The sequence below is a fragment of the Strongylocentrotus purpuratus genome, unplaced genomic scaffold, assembly GCF_000002235.5.
Source record: "Strongylocentrotus purpuratus isolate Spur 01 unplaced genomic scaffold, Spur_5.0 spur5_scaffold_20, whole genome shotgun sequence".
Classification (NCBI taxonomy): domain Eukaryota; kingdom Metazoa; phylum Echinodermata; class Echinoidea; order Camarodonta; family Strongylocentrotidae; genus Strongylocentrotus; species Strongylocentrotus purpuratus.
In genome coordinates, this window is record NW_022145606.1 from 11,218,644 (window position 1) to 11,239,605 (window position 20,962).

At 39.4% G+C, this 20,962-nt stretch overlaps 1 protein-coding gene across 1 annotated transcript; it reads left to right on the plus strand.

The window, feature by feature from the left end:
* Positions 1 to 335: 335 nt before the first annotated feature.
* On the plus strand, positions 336 to 20,019 carry LOC588288 (3-ketoacyl-CoA thiolase, mitochondrial). The gene is made up of 9 exons (XM_030992745.1): positions 336 to 418; positions 1,953 to 2,119; positions 3,810 to 3,938; positions 6,191 to 6,307; positions 7,928 to 8,075; positions 8,940 to 9,112; positions 10,609 to 10,809; positions 16,592 to 16,746; positions 18,119 to 20,019. Exons 1-9 carry the CDS (start codon positions 403 to 405, stop codon positions 18,198 to 18,200), a joined length of 1,188 nt encoding a protein of 395 aa, XP_030848605.1. The 5' UTR covers positions 336 to 402; the 3' UTR covers positions 18,201 to 20,019.
* Positions 20,020 to 20,962: the final 943 nt, after the last annotated feature.

The window sequence follows — 20,962 nt, forward strand, 5'->3', positions numbered from 1 at the left end:
ATTAGACCTTTGGAAATACTCTTTATTTCAATGAGTTTTAATAATGCCAGTTTGTAAACATTAGGGTATGCCGATGCAGAGAGTATATAGAGCTTGCCAAAATAAACACATCAAATTGGTAAATGACATGAATTGGAGTGGTTTTAATTACTGTTCTGATGCAAGCTTAAAGAATAAAATTAGATATTTCTTCCAAATCATTTAAAATTTACAGAAACTTATAGGTAAATGATACTATAATGCAGGGTCTGCCGAATGTAATTTTGTTCAGATCAATAAACAATTTCAGAATTCGCCCCTAGATGGCGCCAAACTCCTGTAAGCCTTGTATAATGTTGCGGTGCAGCTCTGTTCGTATTCCATTCATTTCTGCCCACTGAAAAGCTGTGCAATTTCCACAGGATGGCCCTTACTCGAGGTAAACCACACTTTTAGCGTTTCCTTTGCCTTTGAATTAATATTCTTCCAAATTAAATATCTATGTCAGCACGATTAATAATCCGTTGAAGGTGTTGATACATTTTACAAGTTAGCCGTTGCTCCCGGCCTGCGGTACGATGGATTGGTGGTGAGCTTTCGGGAAACTGACGGCGAAGGGATTGTTGGCATCCCGTTGGTGTGTAAGAAAGTGCGACAAGAATAACCGTGTCAGAATGATGAATGAAATATCAATGACAATGCCAGAATTGGGGTATTCAGTTCAAGATTATATGCATTAATTTCATGATCTTGTTTGAATGTCATTCATTTAGCTCTAGGAATAGTTGGGGTCTATAAATGACTTGAGTTAACCTTTGTGTTTCTGATTAATTAGTATGGATGTCTGTGGCATCGTTCTTTTTTGTATGACTTTGAAATAACCTTGTGATTGTTGATGCTGTGTAATATGTGTGAAGTCTAGCCTTATTCAGTCTTTTTCACTGAGATTGAATTCTAACTTCCAAATTCCCTCTCAATGAAGGCATTCTAAGTGAAGATCACAGCAGTAAACAAAGGGGCGTGAAAGTGAAAGTGAATTGGAAGTGAAGGGGTGGGGTATTTTGTACACCCCCCCCCCCCCAAAAAAAAAAATAAAAAAAAATAAATTACATGGCCCTTGTAGATCTAGATCTAGAGCTATGTTTTTAATCTGCAAACAAATAAATTAAACAATGGAATTCTGACAGATTTTCACATCACATCAGCACCTTTTCCAAATACTACCTCTTCTGTAGTCTTTGAGTTTCAAAGTGTGCTTGTTTTATTTTTACAATTTCATATTGTTTCCTTTGAAAATAAATGATATATTTATATTAATTTAAGGCTTTAGACCTTTCTGTATTTGATTGGAGAGAAGAAAAGACATTTCATCACCTTATGCTTGTCAGAGGAATCTTCATTGTTGGTGCTATGCAGGCATTCCCACTTTGGTACCTTTTGTGGTTCTATGAAAGATAAGATCACTACTAGACCTACAAATGTAGCACTACTACCAGTTAAGCTGCCATAATTTTTTTGTTAAGTATTGCAGGGAAAAAGATGTGAAGTTAACCGTCAAGAACATTTATAAGCTCCTGAAATTATGGCATGTGATTGGCTGAGAGCAAATTTGTCGTATAAATTTACCATTAATCATGGTTAACAAGTTGTATGAAACAGAGCTCTGTTCTAAGATGAACAGAGTGGAATTCTCATTACCGGTAATAATCCTTTCATCACTGTGAAACCCTATTTATTGTAGGAATCTTCATTGGTGGTGCCCAGCTAGTGTACCACTGACGGTAGGCTACGATCGTTCTCTGAAAGAGAGGAGTGGTACCAATGTTGTGGTCATTATTGTCCAAGTGTTTGCTGGCAAGAATTTTTTTAGGCTCCAAACAAACAACAGATCAATCCTTAAATCAAGAAGACTGGGCTTCTAACTAAATTGTGTCACTCATATTCATTTTTTAAAATATAATTTCATTTTTTAGGAATCTTCATTGTCGGTGCCAAGCGCACGCCCTTCGGTGCCTTTGGCGGTGTATTGAAGGATAAGACCGGTACCGACCTTGCTGAGGTGGCGGCTAAGGCGGCGCTCAGAGCAGGCAACATCAACCCTGCGATCATCGACACCACCATCATTGGAAATGTGTCACACGTGAGAATCCCTCAGGGGCTTTCTTTTAACAATGTTAAATCTGAGATGCATGGCCCTACGTGTTATCAGTGTCTGTGACATGGTGTAAATTGCGCTTCAAAATTATCATGAAGTTCCTCAGAAAAATAAAAAGTCTTTGAGTGACCAGTTTTACTATACCGGTAGACAAATTGATAGTTCTTTCTTATTTTTAATTTTTTTTTTTTGGTCTAACTTTCACTCACCTGTCTCTTTTTTGTTGTTGCTTCTATTAAAACCAATCTAATATCAGGAGGACTTCCCCTTTAAATGGCTTTATGCACTGTACGTTGGACCTGCCCTTATACTTAATAGGTTTTGAGCCGAGTGATCTGAATTGATATGGGCTGACAAGTTGAATTTCGGTAAACACACACTGCAGAGTAAACACTCCACATGCAATCTTTAATAAATGATGTGATTAGGTATGCCTTCATCAGCTCCAGATTGCCTAATAGCCCACTATTTCTGATTTTGGAAATAATCCTGAAGTTGCAAATTCCGTCATCAGCTTCAGACTCAACCTCGAAACTTCAAACTTGAAATTTCTTGAGCTCGAGATATTTTGCTCAGAGTGCACGCTTAGTACAAGTCTTCAGGCTGGTGAAGATGCACCGGACAAATAGCGGGATATTTTGCACAGTAGCCCAAGATTTCTTGGGATGATTATCTCTACCAAATATCCCGCTAATTGCAACGTCGGGCTGATGAAGACAGGCCTATTGTTTCAGTTTCCCTCTTAAGGTCAAGAGCACCTTCTTTTAATTGTTTAATGATCAAAATAGATTTTCGATATTTGTATTTCATATTATATTAAAGATTGATTTACATTTAACAACTCATCAGGGAGGTTTTTCACAAAGACTAAGATCGACTTTGAGTTGGACTTGGCAGGCTGTTCATGCCACTGTTAGCTTTCACCATAATGATCTATATATGATATTTTTCCTTCAATAATGAATTAGCAAAAAACGTAAATTATGTAGGTTTGTGACCATGATTTGTACATGTATGTATGTCTCTTGAGAGACCAATGCCAGTAAATGGTGAGAGCAGACAGGGGCATAAAGGGCTTGTCATAGTAAAGTCCAACTTAAACTTTAAAGTCGATCTTAGTCTTTGTGAAACACTCCTTTGGTCCTATCTTTGCTCTTCTAGGGAGCCTTTTGTTCTTCCCTTTCCAAAGACTCGTAGCAAAGCTAACGTTCACTTAATGTAACAGCTACCTAAAGCATTGAACCATATCCCATGTTTCACCTAATCAGCTAATTCCACAGACCAGTTTAAGAAATTTGTGAAAACATATCTCTTCTTAAATTAGTGGAATCCCCTTTTAATAATAATAATAATATTGGATTCTTATATCGAGCACGTATCGACCTTGCAAGGTCCTCAAGGTGCTCCAACATTACCCGGCTATGCTAGGCTGCCGATTTCGACGCTCACAGCATTTAAGGAGTTCCTTCCTACCGGTACCCATTTAACACCTGGGTGGAGAGTGGCAAGTGTAGATTAAAATGTACTTATTTAAAGTTTATTTCATTATCATGTATTATTTATTCTATAAATGCTGTGATGTAGGTTTTAATAGGCTAAGTTGTGGGTCCATCTTTACATCAATTATTACTTCATTGCTTTATTTTGAAAGAATGTTATCCCTTTTCTCTACTAGACAGCACCAGATGCCGCATACACAGCCAGGCATGTTGCTCTCCGGTGTGGGGTAACAGTCTCTAAGCCTGCCCTAGGTGTCAATAGACTGTGCGGGTCTGGCTTCACCTCAATTGTATCTGCAACACAGGTAAGTTGGATACTTTATACTACATGTATATACTCAGGGGGTGTTTCACAAAGATCCCAAGTCAAAATTAACTCTAAGTTGGACTTAAATATTATGGAGAGCCATTTGTAGCCTTATAATGAATTATATTCAAAAGCAAAAAATCAAGTATTTTAGACTTTTCATAAATTCGACATCAAGGACATGATATCTCCTTCATAATAGAAAATATGAATGGTTTGAATCAACATTTTATGCCTTTTTAAATATCTTTTGAAAATTTTTCAAAGAAGCTAATGGCTTTCCATAGTTGTTAAGTCCAACTTAGAGATAAGTTCAACTTAGGATCTTTGTGAAACATCCCCCTGGATGAATAAGTTCACTCAAACCCTTTCAGGATAGGATTTATCTTAACGGCTAAATTAACCAAATATTCTTCTTCAAATTACCAACACTAATATTTTCTTCATTGATACCTTGTCAAAAAAAATTGTAATATCTCTGAAAACAATTTACATTTGCTAGAATGTTGGGGTTTTTTTAATTGAAAAAAGTGTTGAATTTTGATTGAAAAACAAAATCTCTCAACATGTTGTCAATTTCAGGACTTTTACAGACTTTTCACAGCTTACATCTAATAGTAATCAACAAAGGCCCTAATGCACCCTTTCGCGGGTACAAGAGTGCACGTGCGCCGACATGGGCGCCATTTGAAGTAGCAAGTAAATATTGCGAGTAGCCTTATTTGATGCAGCATGCAGAGCGCATGTGTTGATACGATGTGAGCGTGCGGCGCAGACAGTGACCCAACAATACATGCTCGCCTGAAAACATTGATGACGCAATGTTTACTCGCAAAATAAAATGGAGGCCTTTACCATGAAGGAGTGTATTCAACTTGTCTACCCTTTATTATTGAGTTACGTAAAAGACCCCCAAAACACATCAAATTTACAAGGGGTATGAATAATGTAGTTGTTAACCACTTGACTGCTATTGGCTAAAAATGCGTTTATAGCCCCTGTGCTACAGCATTTTTGTAAACTACACTGTACACAAAAAAGCTGGATTTTTTTCGGAGGAGCGCCATCTACTGTTTAAGACCTGTATAACGTCATTGCAGTGCTAATTACACATTAGGGCTAGGTATTATGCAGTGCTACGGTCTTGAAAGTACAATGCCCTATAAAGCATGTACATGTACGTGGTGCGCACAGGCATGCGAGAGTGAGAACATGTACATGTACATGTACGTGGTGAGCAGTCAAGTGGTTAAGACATTCAGGCGTGGGTATATACATGTAGTCATTCGTGAAGTAGGCAACGTGGCAAACACTGAGCCAACAGGTATTACGCTCCCGTACGGACGTAGGCATAAAGGTACACTCTTACGCAGGGAAGCGTAATACCTGCTGGCTTAGTGTGCTGCCCTCTATGGAAGTGGCTGCCGGGCTCACAATCAATTGGGTAAAAAGAATTTCCAATTTCGGTTTAACTTAATACAATTTGGAGTGGACTTTAAAAGATTATTATTATTGGCTAAGAACTTATGAGCAACTTTATAAACTTTGGCGTTTGTGAAGCAACAAATCCTTTTTGTCTCTCCTGCGTAGCAAAAAGCGAGATATAGGCGCCGCTTTTCCGGTGACGGCGACGGCGGCGTCAACATCAAAAACTTAACCTAAGGTTAAGTTTTTGAATTTTTGATATAATTTTGAAAGTATAAGTTCTTAGTCAATGAAACTTGGCCTATAGGGTAATCAAGTATCCCTAATCATGTGAGTAGAATTTCAGATCACAAAGTCAAGGTCAAAGGTCATTTCAGGTCAACAGACTTGGACTATGTTGTACTAGCATCATCATCGAAAACTTAACCTAAGGTTAAGTTTTTGAATTTTTGATATCATTTTGAAAGTATAAGTTCTTAGTCAATGAAACTTGGACTATAGGGTTATTAAGTCTCCCCAATCATGTGAGTAGAATTTCAGGTCACTAAGTTAAGGTCAAAGTTCATTTAAGGTCAACAAACTTAGACTTTGTTGTGGCATCAACATCAGGATTTTCAAAATGCTTCTTCTTCGTTATTTTTCAACCGATTTTGATTCTGATTGTTTCAATTGGGCAAAAAGAATTTCCATTTTCGGTTTAAAATTTGGAGTGGACTTTAAAAGATTTTTATTATTATTATTATTATGATCAACTTTATAAACTTTGGCATTTGTGAAGCAACAAGTCCTTTTTTGTTCTCATCTCATCTGTGTTGTGGTTGCTAGGAGATACTGGCAGGTGATGCGGAGGTAGCACTGACGGGAGGAACAGAGAATATGAGCATGGCTCCATACACACTCAGAGGGGCTAGGTTTGGTACCAGGCTCGGTGAAGACCAAAAGGTATAGTACTATGTTTGCTCATGTCTTTGTTTGTCTGTTTGTTTGTTTATTTTTCATTGGCTACTGTAAGTAACGTGGTAGTACTATAAAATGATAGTTAGGGATAACTGTACATTTGATACCATGATAAGTAAACATGAGCTTCATTCGATACACGCTCTGAGGGGCTAGGTATGGCACTAGGCTCGGCCTGATAGCAATCATTGACTTCATCAAGTACTTGGTTTGCTTATTTAAAAGAAATTACCACTATAAAATGGTAGTTGGGGATAACCGTTTTTTGTCTAAACAGAACATCAGCTCTGTGATGTAGTATCTAAAAATATCAATCTTTTATTTAACTTTGTCAAATTACAACACTAATAATCACCAAACCTGAGCTCATGATATATGTCTTTCATGCCATTTGACTAAAGCTACCTAAAACGACTTAGCATTGGAAGTGTCTATACACCCTTGGTAAAGCAAGTCATTGATAACCAAAGCACATGTAGTCATATCGACTAAACCAGAGGCTTCAAATTGAGCGGACGTAGTCAAAGATCTATTGATTTATCAGTATTTCTAATCAGTATACAATGATAGGCACTTGATAAAGAACCTTGTATTGAGCAAAGTTCATGACTTTTTGCTGTTACTTTGCTGATACCTGCAAACCTGCAAATACTTCAATCTTGAATACACATTTACAGCTCTTATCTTACACCTGGAATAAGTTCATTAATTTTTTCATTGCAACATGTACCCCCTCCACACACACTCACACACTCACAGAATGTCAGAGCCACTATCAAACGAGGTAAAGATATGAAACGGTGAAAACACTATATAATGTGAATGTGACTGTGTTGTACATGTGGTGAAAATGTCTCTCACTCACTCTCCTGTTTTTTTCTTCCGTTTTTTCTACTCTCGTTTTTTTCTACTCCCCTAAACAACACAATGAAATCATAGAAATTTTGTGCATCCATTATCTTCAAAGTCAAATGTTGGGGGATTAAACTGTTGTCCCTGAGCCAGGGTATCTACAGCAATATTTACAGTGAACAATTTATCTCTCTTATTTTCCCTTTCTTTGTGTAGTTACAGGATACCCTATGGGCGACCCTAACCGACGCACACATTAAGACCCCTATGGGAATCACAGCAGAGACTCTAGGTGCCAAGTATGATGTCACTAGGGAAGATTGTGATGAATTCTCTTCGTACATGTACATTTACAGTGAAAAATTTTTCTCTTAATTTTCCTTTTCCCTTTGTAGCTTGAGGATACCCTATGGGCGACCCTAACCGACGCACACATTAAGACCCCTATGGGAATCACAGCAGAGACTCTAGGTGCCAAGTATGATGTCACTAGGGAAGATTGTGATGAATTCTCTTCGTACATGTACATTTACAGTGAAAATTTTTTCTCTTAATTTTCCTTTTCCCTTTGTAGCTTGAGGATACCCTATGGGCGACCCTAACCGACGCACACATTAAGACCCATATGGGAATCACAGCAGAGACTCTAGGTGCCAAGTATGAGGTCACCAGGGAAGATTGTGATGAATTCTCTTCGTACATGTACATCTACAGTGACAATTTTTTCTCTTAATTTTCCTTTTCTCTTTGTAGCTTGAGGATACCCTTTGGGCGACCCTAACCGATGCACACATTAAGACCCCTATGGGAATCACAGCAGAGACTCTAGGTGCCAAGTATGATGTCACCAGGGAAGATTGTGATGAATTTGCATTGCTTGGGCAACAGCGATGGGCAGAAGGTACTGTCTTTTATTTTTTTATTTTTTTCTTTATTCTTCCATGCTCGATGTTGCTTTAAACACCATATTGTTTTACACGCATTGTCATGAACTGCAATCATTATTGCTATTTTATATTACAATCACTACCCTTATCATTCTCTATCTCAGTCATGAGAGTTATCATTATTACCATCATGATAATTTGAATCACCACTAGTGTGATACACTTATGATAAAAAATCAGAATCGTCACCATTTAAACGGTTGATGGTTTGTAGTATATTAGCTTACTGCTGTGAGACATGTTCATGCTTGTAAGTAAACCACCAGGGGACTGATACCATAAGTCCCCTCCAAGAGACTTGGTAATGAGGATTAATGTCTTACCAAGGGTAGTAGTGCATTGGATTGGTTTTGAACCCGGGACCTTCCTGTTATGAGACCACTGCTCTACCACTGAGCCATCATATTCAAGTTAGCATTATCTCCACCATTGTCCACATTCATTTATTCATTTCATTCTCAATGACAAAAATTATGAATATAAATGCATGCCGTACACTGTACATAATTATAAATCAGACCAAAACAAAAATTGTAAATGAAAGGGGGAACTACATTAAAAGCCCTTAGGTCTTGTAAATCACATTTCCCTAATAAACAAACACATAATATGGAAATGATAATCAAAAACAGAGAGAAAAAAAAATTGAGGGATATTTTGTTAATAATAATGAGGCATTATATTTTCAACAGAAAATAAGTAGACATAATTAAGGATTTGGGGGGGGGGGGAATTCAAAGAATTGATTGTCTTTGACATGGATAATGGTTCCAATATCATGATATTTTATCACCATCATTTTGCTTGTATCTTTTCAGCTAACAAGGCAGGTATCTTTGATGCTGAGATGGCACCAATCGAGCTGGCCTCCAAGAAGGGACCAAAGTCTGTTACCACCGATGAACACCCTCGCGAGGCCACTATGGCTCAGCTTGCCAAGTTACCACCAGTATTCAAGAAGAATGGCTTAGTATCAGCAGGGAACGCATCGGTACGTTGAGCTTATATCTTTAGAAGTGACATAGTCGTATTGTTTAAACCTGAAAATGGCTGGTCATTTAGTCGGTCCCAGAAAAGATCAGTATCTTTGACCATCGATTGACACCCTCGTAAGGCCAATATGGCTCAGCTTGCTAAGTTACGGCTATTTTTTCAAGAGGAATGGCCTGGTATCGGCCAGGAACGTATCGGTAGGTAGAACTCGTATCTTTAGAAGTATTTTAAGTGAGTGGTCTCAGTGGTGTAACCCTAAAAATGGCTGGTCATTTGGTCAGAGAAAAGATCAATATCTGTAACCTTCAATTGACAACCCTGTCAGACCAGCCTTGCTCAGCTTGCTATTATGACTGTTTATTCGAGAAGAATGGCTCAGTATCGGTAGGTAGAACTCGTATATTTAGAAGTGTTTTAGTCGTGTTGTTTAACCCTAAAAATGGCTGGTCATTTCGTTGGTCCAAGAAAAGATCAGTATCTGTAAACCTTCAATTGACATCCCTGTTAGACCAGCGTTGCTCAGCTTGCTAAGTTACGACTGTTTTTTTCGAGAAGAATTGCTTAGTATAGTATCGGTAGGTAGAACTCGTATGTTTAGAAGTGTTTTAGTCGTGTTGTTTAACCCTAAAAATGGCTGGTCATTTCGTTGGTCCAAGAAACGATCAGTATCTGTAAACCTTCAATTGACATCCCTGTTAGACAAGCCTTGCTCAGCTTACTAAGTTATCAGTAGGTAGATTTTTGTTTTTAGAGGTATCGTATTGGAGAGGTCGAAGAAAGGACAAAATTCATAACCGCAGATGATCATCCTCGCGAAATTATCCTAGATCAACTACAAAGTGTGGGTCATTTGCTCTTAGATGAAGAAGGGCAAAATCCACTTTTGTTTGTGTCTCGGTTTTTATTATTGACTCTATACATAGTGGTTTGACACAAATTATTTTCTAAGGTAAATAGTCCATGTTGTTGAATGGATGAACTCATTTATAATGCAATGTTACCTGTAACCCTTTTAAAGATAAACTTGAGTTCTGGTAAAAAAAGAAGAAAATGAATTCTCACAGAATCAAACAAAACTTACATTGAATGTTCAAAATTAAAAATAAACGCCATTTGCCAAACAATTTTGGTAGAAAATGTATACTGGCTGAGTAATGAGCATAAAAATATAAGGAAATCCAGGTACCCGGTAAGTAGCCCTGACACTATTTGTGTAGTCCCATGTACATCTTTCTGTGTACAGTGCTTGTTACTTTACCAAGACTGGGCCAAATTTCTTATGATTTTGATGACTCAAGAACCTTGCAGTACACACCAATACTTACATGTACATGCTACATGATCAACTTTTTCTGATCCATTCCACACCTTTTCTTTCACAATGCAATCGCATGACCAGAACTCAACTATATTTTTAATTACTAAATATGCACATTAAATCTACACAAATTGAATCTAGTCATGACATTCTGTTGTTCTTTGTTGCTTTTTCAGGGTATCTGTGACGGTGCAGGAGCAGTGATCCTAGCCAGCGAAGAGGCGGTTGCTAAGCACAACCTCAGGCCCCTCGCTCGGATCGTCGGGTACAACGTTGCCGGGTGTGACCCCAGCATCATGGGCATTGGACCGGTCTACGCCATCAGGAATGCCTTGGAGAGAGCAGGGCTCAAGCTCAGCGACATGGACCTTGTGGAGGTGAGTGATAATACTTTTAACCTCTTGACTTCTGCATGTTCAAAGTCCCATAGACTTAACACAGGGACCTTCCACTGTGATTCTTTTCTTGCATTGAATATGACAAAGGCAGGCGCGGATCCAGGATTTCTTAGGGGGGGGGGCCCAAATTTGAAATAATGCGAGCCAAATATTGGTACGTTATGGTGACCAACAGTGACGTAATGCGGGGGAGGGGGGGTCGGTGCAGGGGGGGGGGGCGAGTTTCCCCCTCCCAGGCTTTGACGTTTCATTATATTATTAGAGAAAAAAAGACGATTCGTTGTACCGTTCTCGAAAATAATTCTCGTCTGAATTAAGTTTTTCTCCTCCCGCGCGAAGCGCGGAAAATTTTACGATTTATTCAATCATTAGAGAAAGAGGACGATTCGTTGTACAATTCTCGACTCTTAATCCTTGTCTAAATTCAGTCCCACTCCCTCCCCCTCCTGCGCGAAGCGCGGAAGCATTGACGTTTTATTAAACTATTAAGAAAGAAGACGATTCGTTGTACCGTTCTCGAAAATAATTCTCGTCTGAATTTAGTTTTTCCCCTCCCGCGCGAAGCGCGGAAAATTTTACGATTTATTAAATTATTAGAGAAAGAGGACGATTCGTTGTACAATCCTCGACTCTTAATCCTTGTCTAAATTCAGTCCCACCCCCTCCCCCTCCTGCGCGAAGCGCGGAAGCTTTGACGTTTTATTAAACTATTAAAGAAAGAAGACGATTCGTTTTACCGTTCTCGAAAATAATTCTCGTCTGAATTTAGTTTTTCCCCTCCCGCGCAAAGCGCGGAAAATTTTACGATTTATTAAATTATTAGAGAAAGAAGACGATTCGTTGTACAGTTCTCGACTCTTAATCCTTGTCTAAATTTAGTCCCCCCCCCCCCCCCCCTCCCCCTCCTGCGCGAAGCGCAGAAGCTTTGACGTTTTATTAAACTATTAAAGAAAGAAGACGATTCGTTATACCGTTCTCGACCCTTTATTCACGTCTGATTTCAGTTCCCCCCCCCTCCCGCGCAAAGCGCGGAAGCTTTTACGTTTCATTAAATAATTAGAGAAAGAAAACGATTCGTTGTACAGTTCTCGACTCTTAATCCTCGTCTGAATTCAGGTTCCCCCCTCCCGCGCGAGGCGCGGAAGCTTTTAATCTTCATTTAATCATTAAAGAAGAAAACGATTCGTTGTACAGTTCTCGACTCTTAATCCTTGTCTAAATTCAGTTCCTCCCCCTCCCCCTCCTGCGCGAAGCGCGGAAGCTTCTACGTTTTATTAAACTATTAAAGAAAGAAGACGATTCGTTGTACCGTTCTCGACCCTTTATTCACGTCTGATTTCAGTTCCCCCCCCCCTCCCGCGCAAAGCGCGGAAGCTTTTACGTTTCATTAAATAATTAGAGAAAGAAAACGATTCGTTGTACAGTTCTCGACTCTTAATCCTCGTCTGAATTCAGGTTCCCCCCTCCCGCGCGAGGCGCGGAAGCTTTTAATCTTCATTTAATCATTAAAGAAGAAAACGATTCGTTGTACAGTTCTCGACTCTTAATCCTTGTCTAAATTCAGTTCCTCCCCCTCCCCCTCCTGCGCGAAGCGCGGAAGCTTCTACGTTTTATTAAACTATTAAAGAAAGAAGACGATTCGTTGTACCGTTCTCGAAAATAATTCTCGTCTGAATTTAGTTTTTCCCCTCCCGCGCAAAGCGCGGAAAATTTTACGATTTATTAAATTATTAGAGAAAGAGGACGATTCGTTGTACAATTCTCGACTCTTAATCCTTGTCTAAATTCAGTCCCACTCCCTCCCCCTCCTGCGCGAAGCGCGGAAGCATTGACGTTTTATTAAACTATTAAAGAAAGAAGACGATTCGTTGTACCGTTCTCGAAAATAATTCTCGTCTGAATTTAGTTTTTCCCCTCCCGCGCGAAGCGCGGAAAATTTTACGATTTATTAAATTATTAGAGAAAGAGGACGATTCGTTGTACAATCCTCGACTCTTAATCCTTGTCTAAATTCAGTCCCACCCCCTCCCCCTCCTGCGCGAAGCGCGGAAGCTTTGACGTTTTATTAAACTATTAAAGAAAGAAGACGATTCGTTTTACCGTTCTCGAAAATAATTCTCGTCTGAATTTAGTTTTTCCCCTCCCGCGCAAAGCGCGGAAAATTTTACGATTTATTAAATTATTAGAGAAAGAAGACGATTCGTTGTACAGTTCTCGACTCTTAATCCTTGTCTAAATTTAGTCCCCCCCCCCCTCCCCCTCCTGCGCGAAGCGCGGAAGCTTTGACGTTTTATTAAACTATTAAAGAAAGAAGACGATTCGTTATACCGTTCTCGACCCTTTATTCACGTCTGATTTCAGTTCCCCCCCCCTCCCGCGCAAAGCGCGGAAGCTTTTACGTTTCATTAAATAATTAGAGAAAGAAAACGATTCGTTGTACAGTTCTCGACTCTTAATCCTCGTCTGAATTCAGGTTCCCCCCTCCCGCGCGAGGCGCGGAAGCTTTTAATCTTCATTTAATCATTAAAGAAGAAAACGATTCGTTGTACAGTTCTCGACTCTTAATCCTTGTCTAAATTCAGTTCCTCCCCCTCCCCCTCCTGCGCGAAGCGCGGAAGCTTCTACGTTTCATTAAATCATTAGAGGAAGAATACGATTCGTTGTAAGTTCTCGACTCTTAATCCTCGTCTGAATTCAGGTTCCCCCTTCCCGCGCAAAGCGCGGAAGCTTTTAATCTTCATTTAATCATTAGAGAAGAAGACGATTCATTTTACCGTTCTCGAAAATAATCCTCATCGGAATTTAGTTCCTCCTCCATCCCGCGCGAAGCGCATAAGCTTTATGTTTCATTAAATAATTAAAGATTCGTATTACCGTTCTCGCCTCTGAATCCTCGTCTCAATTCATTCCCCCCCCCCCCCCTCCTCCCCTCCTGCGCGAGGCTTTGACGTTTTATTATTAGAGAAAGAAAACGATGCGTTGTACCGTTCTCTATACTCTTAATCCTTTCAAAGATGTTCTTTGTCTGCTCCTTTTTCTTCCTACGTCCTCTTCCGATTCGGGGGACCGCCACCCCCCCCCCCCCCCCTGGCTACGCGCCTGCGGTCAGATAAACACATCTTGATACCTTGTCCGACCCCGCAAGCTCAGGGGTTTAAATTACGGTCAGATAAGCATTCAGGGGCCCGCCTTGGGGCCCCTGGTGGGGTCGAGGCGGCGGAGCCGGCCCCGGAAGCTCAGGGGTTTTAGGCGTTTAATTAAGGTCAGATGAGCATATTTTTGTGTATACCTTATTATTTTGTGACACTGGCAAGTCACTATTTGGCGTGGGGTCCAGGGGGCGGAGCCCCAAAAATCAGGGGTTTTAGGCATTAAATTACCGTCAGATGATCATCTAAGGGCCCGCCGTAGGGCCCTAGATGGAATCCAGGGGGCAAAGCCCCCGGAAGCTTAAGGGTTTTAGGCATTTAATCACGGTCAGATGAGCATATTTTGATGCCTCGAGGCTCTCGATCCCCGCCGTACCTCGGGCCCTGACATGTAGGAATCTCAAGAATCATATTTTTTGCCTGGTTGTAAATTTAGGAATTTTGTTGTTTTCCAACAAACACATACAAACGTATAATTTACTAAAAAGTGAGGAAAATTTCGGAAATTATGTCATTTCAGCATTATTTGTAATACACCGCTGTGGAATCAGAAATAAACCACGTTTGAATTTGATTTCCCCCAAGCCCCCCCCCCCTCTATCAGTACGCCAGTATCTCCTCTTTTTTTCTTTCCCTTTCCTTCCTTCTCTCTTATTTTTTTTTGATGGGGGGGGGGGGGGGGTTAACAGCCTGGGAGGCAAGGCCCTTTCGCCCCCCCCCCCCCCCCGATCTCCTTCTTCTCCCTTTACTTTTCTTCTTCCTCTTTTTTCTTTCCCTTTTTCTCCTTTTTTCCCTTTCTCCCTTCTTTCCCTTCTTCTCTCTCTTTTTTTTTTTTTTTTTTTGGCGGGGGGGGGGGGGGGGCCAAGGCCCGCTCGGCCCCCCCCCTGGATCCGCGCCTGGACAAAGGATGACACAACTGCGTACCTACTTATGTTCTGAAAGAAACTATTCGGGTGGAGAGTGACTGAACATTTCATGAGTACCCACTTTAGCCGATTTGTGTTGCCCCTATTTATTTGCCCCCTTGCTCTTATCTCAATAGCATGGTATGTCACACTGTAACCATTGTTTCTTACTTCGGCCACAAGTTCTTTGTACCGGTCGAGCTTTGTCGTGTGAGCAGCATTGGTGTTGGTCTCAAAGGGCACTGTTAGTGCTTCCCAAATAACGACGAGATGCGTTGAGAAGTTACATAAACATGGGATGGGATGGTTCCGCCCGCAACGGTGAAACCCTGAATATCGGCATAAACTTGTTCGTGAGGGAGGGACTCTTTCACAGTTTGATAAATATACCTAAGAACATTATTGTGCCTCCATTCGTATCTTTCAAGAAATGTTGAATAGTTTGCTAGAATGTGGTGAAGGGTGCCAGTTGTAAGGGGGCAAAAAGGGCACTTGTTTGTCAGTCTTTTCCCTCAACCTGTAAAGATTTGCGTATGATGGCAAAGAGTCAATACATGAGTTGGTTACAAAGCTTAATACCCTCTTAGGTAGATTGTACATTATGGATTTCCATGTGAGGTTTTCGTCTTCCAGAGTCAGTAGTTTCACAAACTGGCCTTGGCAAAGCAATGGTTCAACAGACTTTTCCCAGTATGTTATTGCATCATGTTCTTAGACGTTTTTGACACTCTTCTTCACTACCTTCCATGAACTATTATTAACATCTACCGTATCCTGTACTCTATTAAGATTTAGTTGACATTGAACAATAGACGAGGTCTTCTGTGACCATCGTGATTCTCTTTCGAGAGTACAATCCAGTGCGTATTTCACCAAGGAGTCCCCTTTGACTCTAGATCTTTTGAGTGCTAGAGTGTGGCTCTGCCAATATATATCAGACATCTGTGGTATATTCATTCCTTGGGTCATATGTACTAAGGCAACATTTGCCCCACGGGATGGGATTCCCAGCCACTTTTTGACGAACCGTCTAGATAGAAGGTCAAGTTTGTTTATGTTGGTCTTGTGGAGGGAATGAACTGTTAGAAGAAAGCGAACAGATGGTTGCATATATCTAGTATAATAATAAAAGCCTTCTGAACCGATTTATCAACAAACTTGTTCTCTACGAGGTATTCAACCAACCGGTTTGCCAAAATTTGGTGAAATACTTTGCTCACGCATGAAGTGAGTGAGATCATTCTGAAATTTTCGGGTAGGGAAGTATCTCCGTCTTTGTGTATAAGGGAAACACAAGAGACAGACCAATTATCGGGTGGATCATTACTTTCAAATGACGAGAATACAAGTAGCTAGACAATGGTGAATACAACCCATACATTAAGCAATCTGGACCAGGGGCCGAAGATGCTTTTTTCATCTGAAGCTTTGGTGTAATTGGATTTAGATTGAATTCACTTTTAGTGATACATATATAAAAATATACAAACAGATAGATAACAATAGTAGAAATAATGTACCCAAAGTCAAAGAAACACAATAAATATATGAATGTGATACAGTCAACTTATTACACATCATCAAATAAATTAATTAATGTACAATATTTCATAGTGATTGTATTACATGTAAACATCAAAAGTACCTTAATTTTCTTCATGGCAATCCCTTCTTGCAAAGAATAATTCATGTTCGTTTACCCATTAGGTCAATGAAGCGTTCGCAGCACAGTTCATCGCAGTGGAGCGGGAGCTTGGGTTGGACCGTCAGAAGACAAACGTCAACGGGGGTGCTATTGCTATGGGTCATCCTGTGGGGGCCTCTGGGGCCAGGATCACAGCACACCTAGTCCATGAGCTCAGGTAGGAGATCCAATGTCCAATGTATCCTCTGTCTACAACTGCTCCTGGGGGGTGTTCCACAAGGATCCTAATGCCCCACTGTACTACTTGTAGCTACTTGCTCCCTCTATATAACAAACAATGCCTAATCGGTGCCTGTTGGTCCCCCATGATCCTCTTTTTCTTCTGTTAATTGAGAGCTGAGTTGATGAGATAACCACTTGCCAGTGACCTTGCTGGGTGGTCTAATCCCTCCTGTCCACACTAGCTCAGGCGGCCTTTAAGTTGAACTTATCTCTAACAATTATGGAAAGCTGTTAGCAAAATATTTAGTAAAAGTTTTTTTAAAAGGCATAAAATGTTGATTCAAATCATTCATATGTTCTATTATCATGGGAGATTTCATGGTCTTGATGCGGAATTTATAACAAGTCTACAATACTTCAATTTTTGCTTTTGAATATGTTTCATTATAAGGCTACAAATGGCTCTTCATAATTTTAAAGTCCAATTTAGAGTAAAGTTCGACTTAGAATCTATGTAAAACAGCCCCCTGGGTTTAGTTTGTGTTCATTATTAACACTATTGTTATCATAATTATTGTTGTAATTATTATTATTATCATTATCATCATCTTCATCATCATCATCATTATGTAGAGGTGTCGTGGTCGAGTGAATAGGTCGCCGGACTGTCGATCACAAGGTCTGCGGTTCGAGTCCCGCCGCGGCACTAATGTCCTTTGGCAAGACATTGATATACATTTGCCAAAGGCAACCCTTGTGATGTTAATGGGTACCTGGCAGTAATTAATTAATAGAGCGCTGTAATGGCAGCCGTGCTAAAGCCAGGGTAATAATCTCCCTCTGCGCCTCAGACAGAATAGTTTACCCGAGTAGATGGCGCATTACAAATGCTGTAGTATTATTATCAACATCATCTTCATCATTATCTACTATCATTATCATTATGAATACTTTTATCAATATTGTTGTTGTTACTGATGCAGGGGGTGTTTCACAAAGATTCTAAGTAGAACTTAACTCTAAGTTGGACTTAAAAATTATGGAAAGCCATTAGCATCTTTGAAAATATTTGGTAAAAATATTTTTGAAAGGCATAAAATGTTTATTCAAATCATTCATATTTTCTATCATTAAGGAAATTTCATATTCTTGTTGTGGAATTTATAAAATGTCTAAAATACTTGAATTTCTGCTTTTGAGTATATTTCATTTTAAGGCTCCAATGGCTGTCCATAATTTTTTAGTCAAACTTAGTGTTAAGTTCTACTTAGGATCTTTGTGAAACACCCCCTGGTTTTGTTGTTGATAGTATCATTATCATCATATATTTTTTCTATTCTATTCCACTTTATTCTCATCTGATACAGACGGAGAGGTAACAAGTATGGTGTGGGCTCAGCCTGTATCGGTGGCGGACAAGGAATAGCTATTATCCTAGAAAGCTTGTAATATAACCATCCAGCGACGACTACCAGACCAAACCATGCCTTTCAACCATGAAAGAACACATCTAGAGACAACCGCCATTTTTCTTTCCTTATCAATGACCTTTTACCGGGTTGACTCAGCTTGTATGAGATGGCACCATTTCTTTTCCCCTAACCCTTGCAATAAAACCGAAAAGCTCCAAGTAAAACATTTCAATGCTGGCACCAAAACTGTGCTTTTCAAACATAAGAACACATCAACATCCTTCTTTCACTCATCTATGATTTAAAACTGGTTTTGCTCGGCCTGAATCGGACTGGTTATTGTTCTTCTGTTGAATATCTTTCAGTCTTAACAAAAAACAGCAAAGGCCACTAGAATTCGATGCCAGTAAAACTGCACCTATGAAACATAAGACATTTAGACAATCAACAGTAGACCTTCTTACATCTATGATTTCTAACTGATTTTGCTTGGCCTGAATCGGACTGGGTATTGCTCTCCCGTTGAAAAGCTTTTGAGTATTAACAAACAACAAAGACCCCTAGATTTTGATACCAGTAAAACAGCAACTGTCAAACATGAGAAGAATTAGGCAATCAATAGTAATCCTTCCTTCATTTGATTTCTAACTGGAACGGCTCAGCCTGTATAAGCTTGCAATTGCAACAAGCAAACACAAGGGTGGTGTTTCACAAAAACTAACATCTTGACTTGACTTGAACTATGGCAGGCAAAAGGTGGTCAACAAGTTTTGATGTGTCTAATCTAAGATTTGCATGCAAATTAATTGGTAATCCAAAAATCTGGTGTATTCAAGGTAACTCTTCCACATTGCATTTGGAAATTCCCAATTATACATGTTATTGCCCTTATAGACGCTACCAGATGGATGTATTCATGTTTAAAATATATAGTTTGACATTCCAGATGATCTAAATTGTAATGTCATGTCTATCTATCTTTTGTTTGTTTTTTAACAATACAGGATTAATACATTACATGAAAATGTACAGCATTTGGATTTGATGGCGTGAACTTATTTGCTGTCTGCAAAAAGATTGTAACTGCAGTTCGAACTACATAGCTTTGTATGTTTGTAAAATGTGTTTCAAATGAAATTGCACACTTCATCTAACTTGTAACATTAACAATATCACCCAAAGGTGAGTGGTTTGAAGGGGTGAAGCTCACTATCCATGAGGACCATTATTCATAAGGACTGCTATTTATAACGCATGACAAAATGTTAAGCATTCTTTTATGAATAGCAGCACTTATAGGTAGCGAGCAAACAATAGATAATTTACCTCGCTATTCATAAGGACCGCCATTCATAAGGACCTCTTTTCATAAGGACCGCTATCCATAACACGTGACTAATTGAATAGCTGTCATTTATAAATAGCCGTCCGTGTGAATAGCAAGGAAACCCATATGAAGGGTTTTCAGTTTTGGTAGGAAGCTGATTTGAAAAGATTTGATAATTAAAATTTGCGTTTTTGTATTAATTTCATTTTATAGGCAAGCTCAAAAGCAGTGCATGCCAACAATACAACAAGATGAACAAAATGCCCTCAACTAGATCATCAATTCATCCTGGTGGGGCTATATGATTGAAAGCCTGATAAAATTAACTCCTGGCTGGTCTATATTGAAAAATCTGTATTATTTGACTTTACAACATTTACATTTACCCCAGATTAGTAAAGCAATTTATTTCTTTGGGTCAGATTTACTTCAGGTAATAGTTAAGTTATTTAGATATAATTGGATGTTTATATCACCATGTGTAACATGTGTGTTTATGAGTGGAATAAATTCATATGATGAAATTATATACGTTGAATGCTATGTTTGTTTGTTGGTGACTATAAAACAGTATTCCATGATTGGATTTCACATCTTGGTATCAATATCCCACTACTTCTCTGTCTTCCTATTTTGATATTCAATCTGTTGTATCTCCTGTACTTTGACTCTCTCATTTTTATCAGTAAATTGCTGGCGGAGAGAGGGCGCAAAAAGAAGGGACCTCTCAAATCCCCAGGACAAAGTACACATTTTGTGTGTATACGTGCAGCGGTATTGAGGGGGCAGTGCATGGTATGGGGACGTTGGGGGGGGGGGGGGGGTGTTACACCCACAAATGTAATAACACTTTACCCACAAATGTAATCATTTCACCCACAAATGTAATAACACTTTACCCACAAATGTAATAATTTCACCCACAAATGTAATAATGACTTTACCCACAAATGTAATAAATTTGAAGGGATATTTTGTTTAATTTGTTCAAAACTAAAACCCTGTAATAAAGCATGGGTATAGCGCGCAGTCTTTACTTCAGACCCGGTTATTTCAAAAATTTAAAAAATTTTAAAAATCTTCAAAACTAAGACCCCATAATCCTTTTCCTGTGGAATAATATGAGAATCGAGCGTAGTCTTTACTTCAGACCCGGTTATTTCAAAAATTTAAAAATTTAAAAAATCTTCAAAACTAAGACCCCATAATCCTTTTCCTGTGGAATACACCAGTTTACAGTTGTGTGCGCAATTTTAAACAAGGCCAATGACCTAGAGGTCATGTATTTACTATGCGTAAATTAAGATTGCGCCCATGCAAATTATGATGATATCACTGCCTGCGCGCTGCGTTGTCCGCGCATATCATCATTTGCATGGGCGCAATCTTAATTTACGCATAAATACCAGAGGTCAGAGGTTATTGGCCCCGGAACAGGGCCAAATTGGCCCTGTTCCGGGCCAATGACCCGA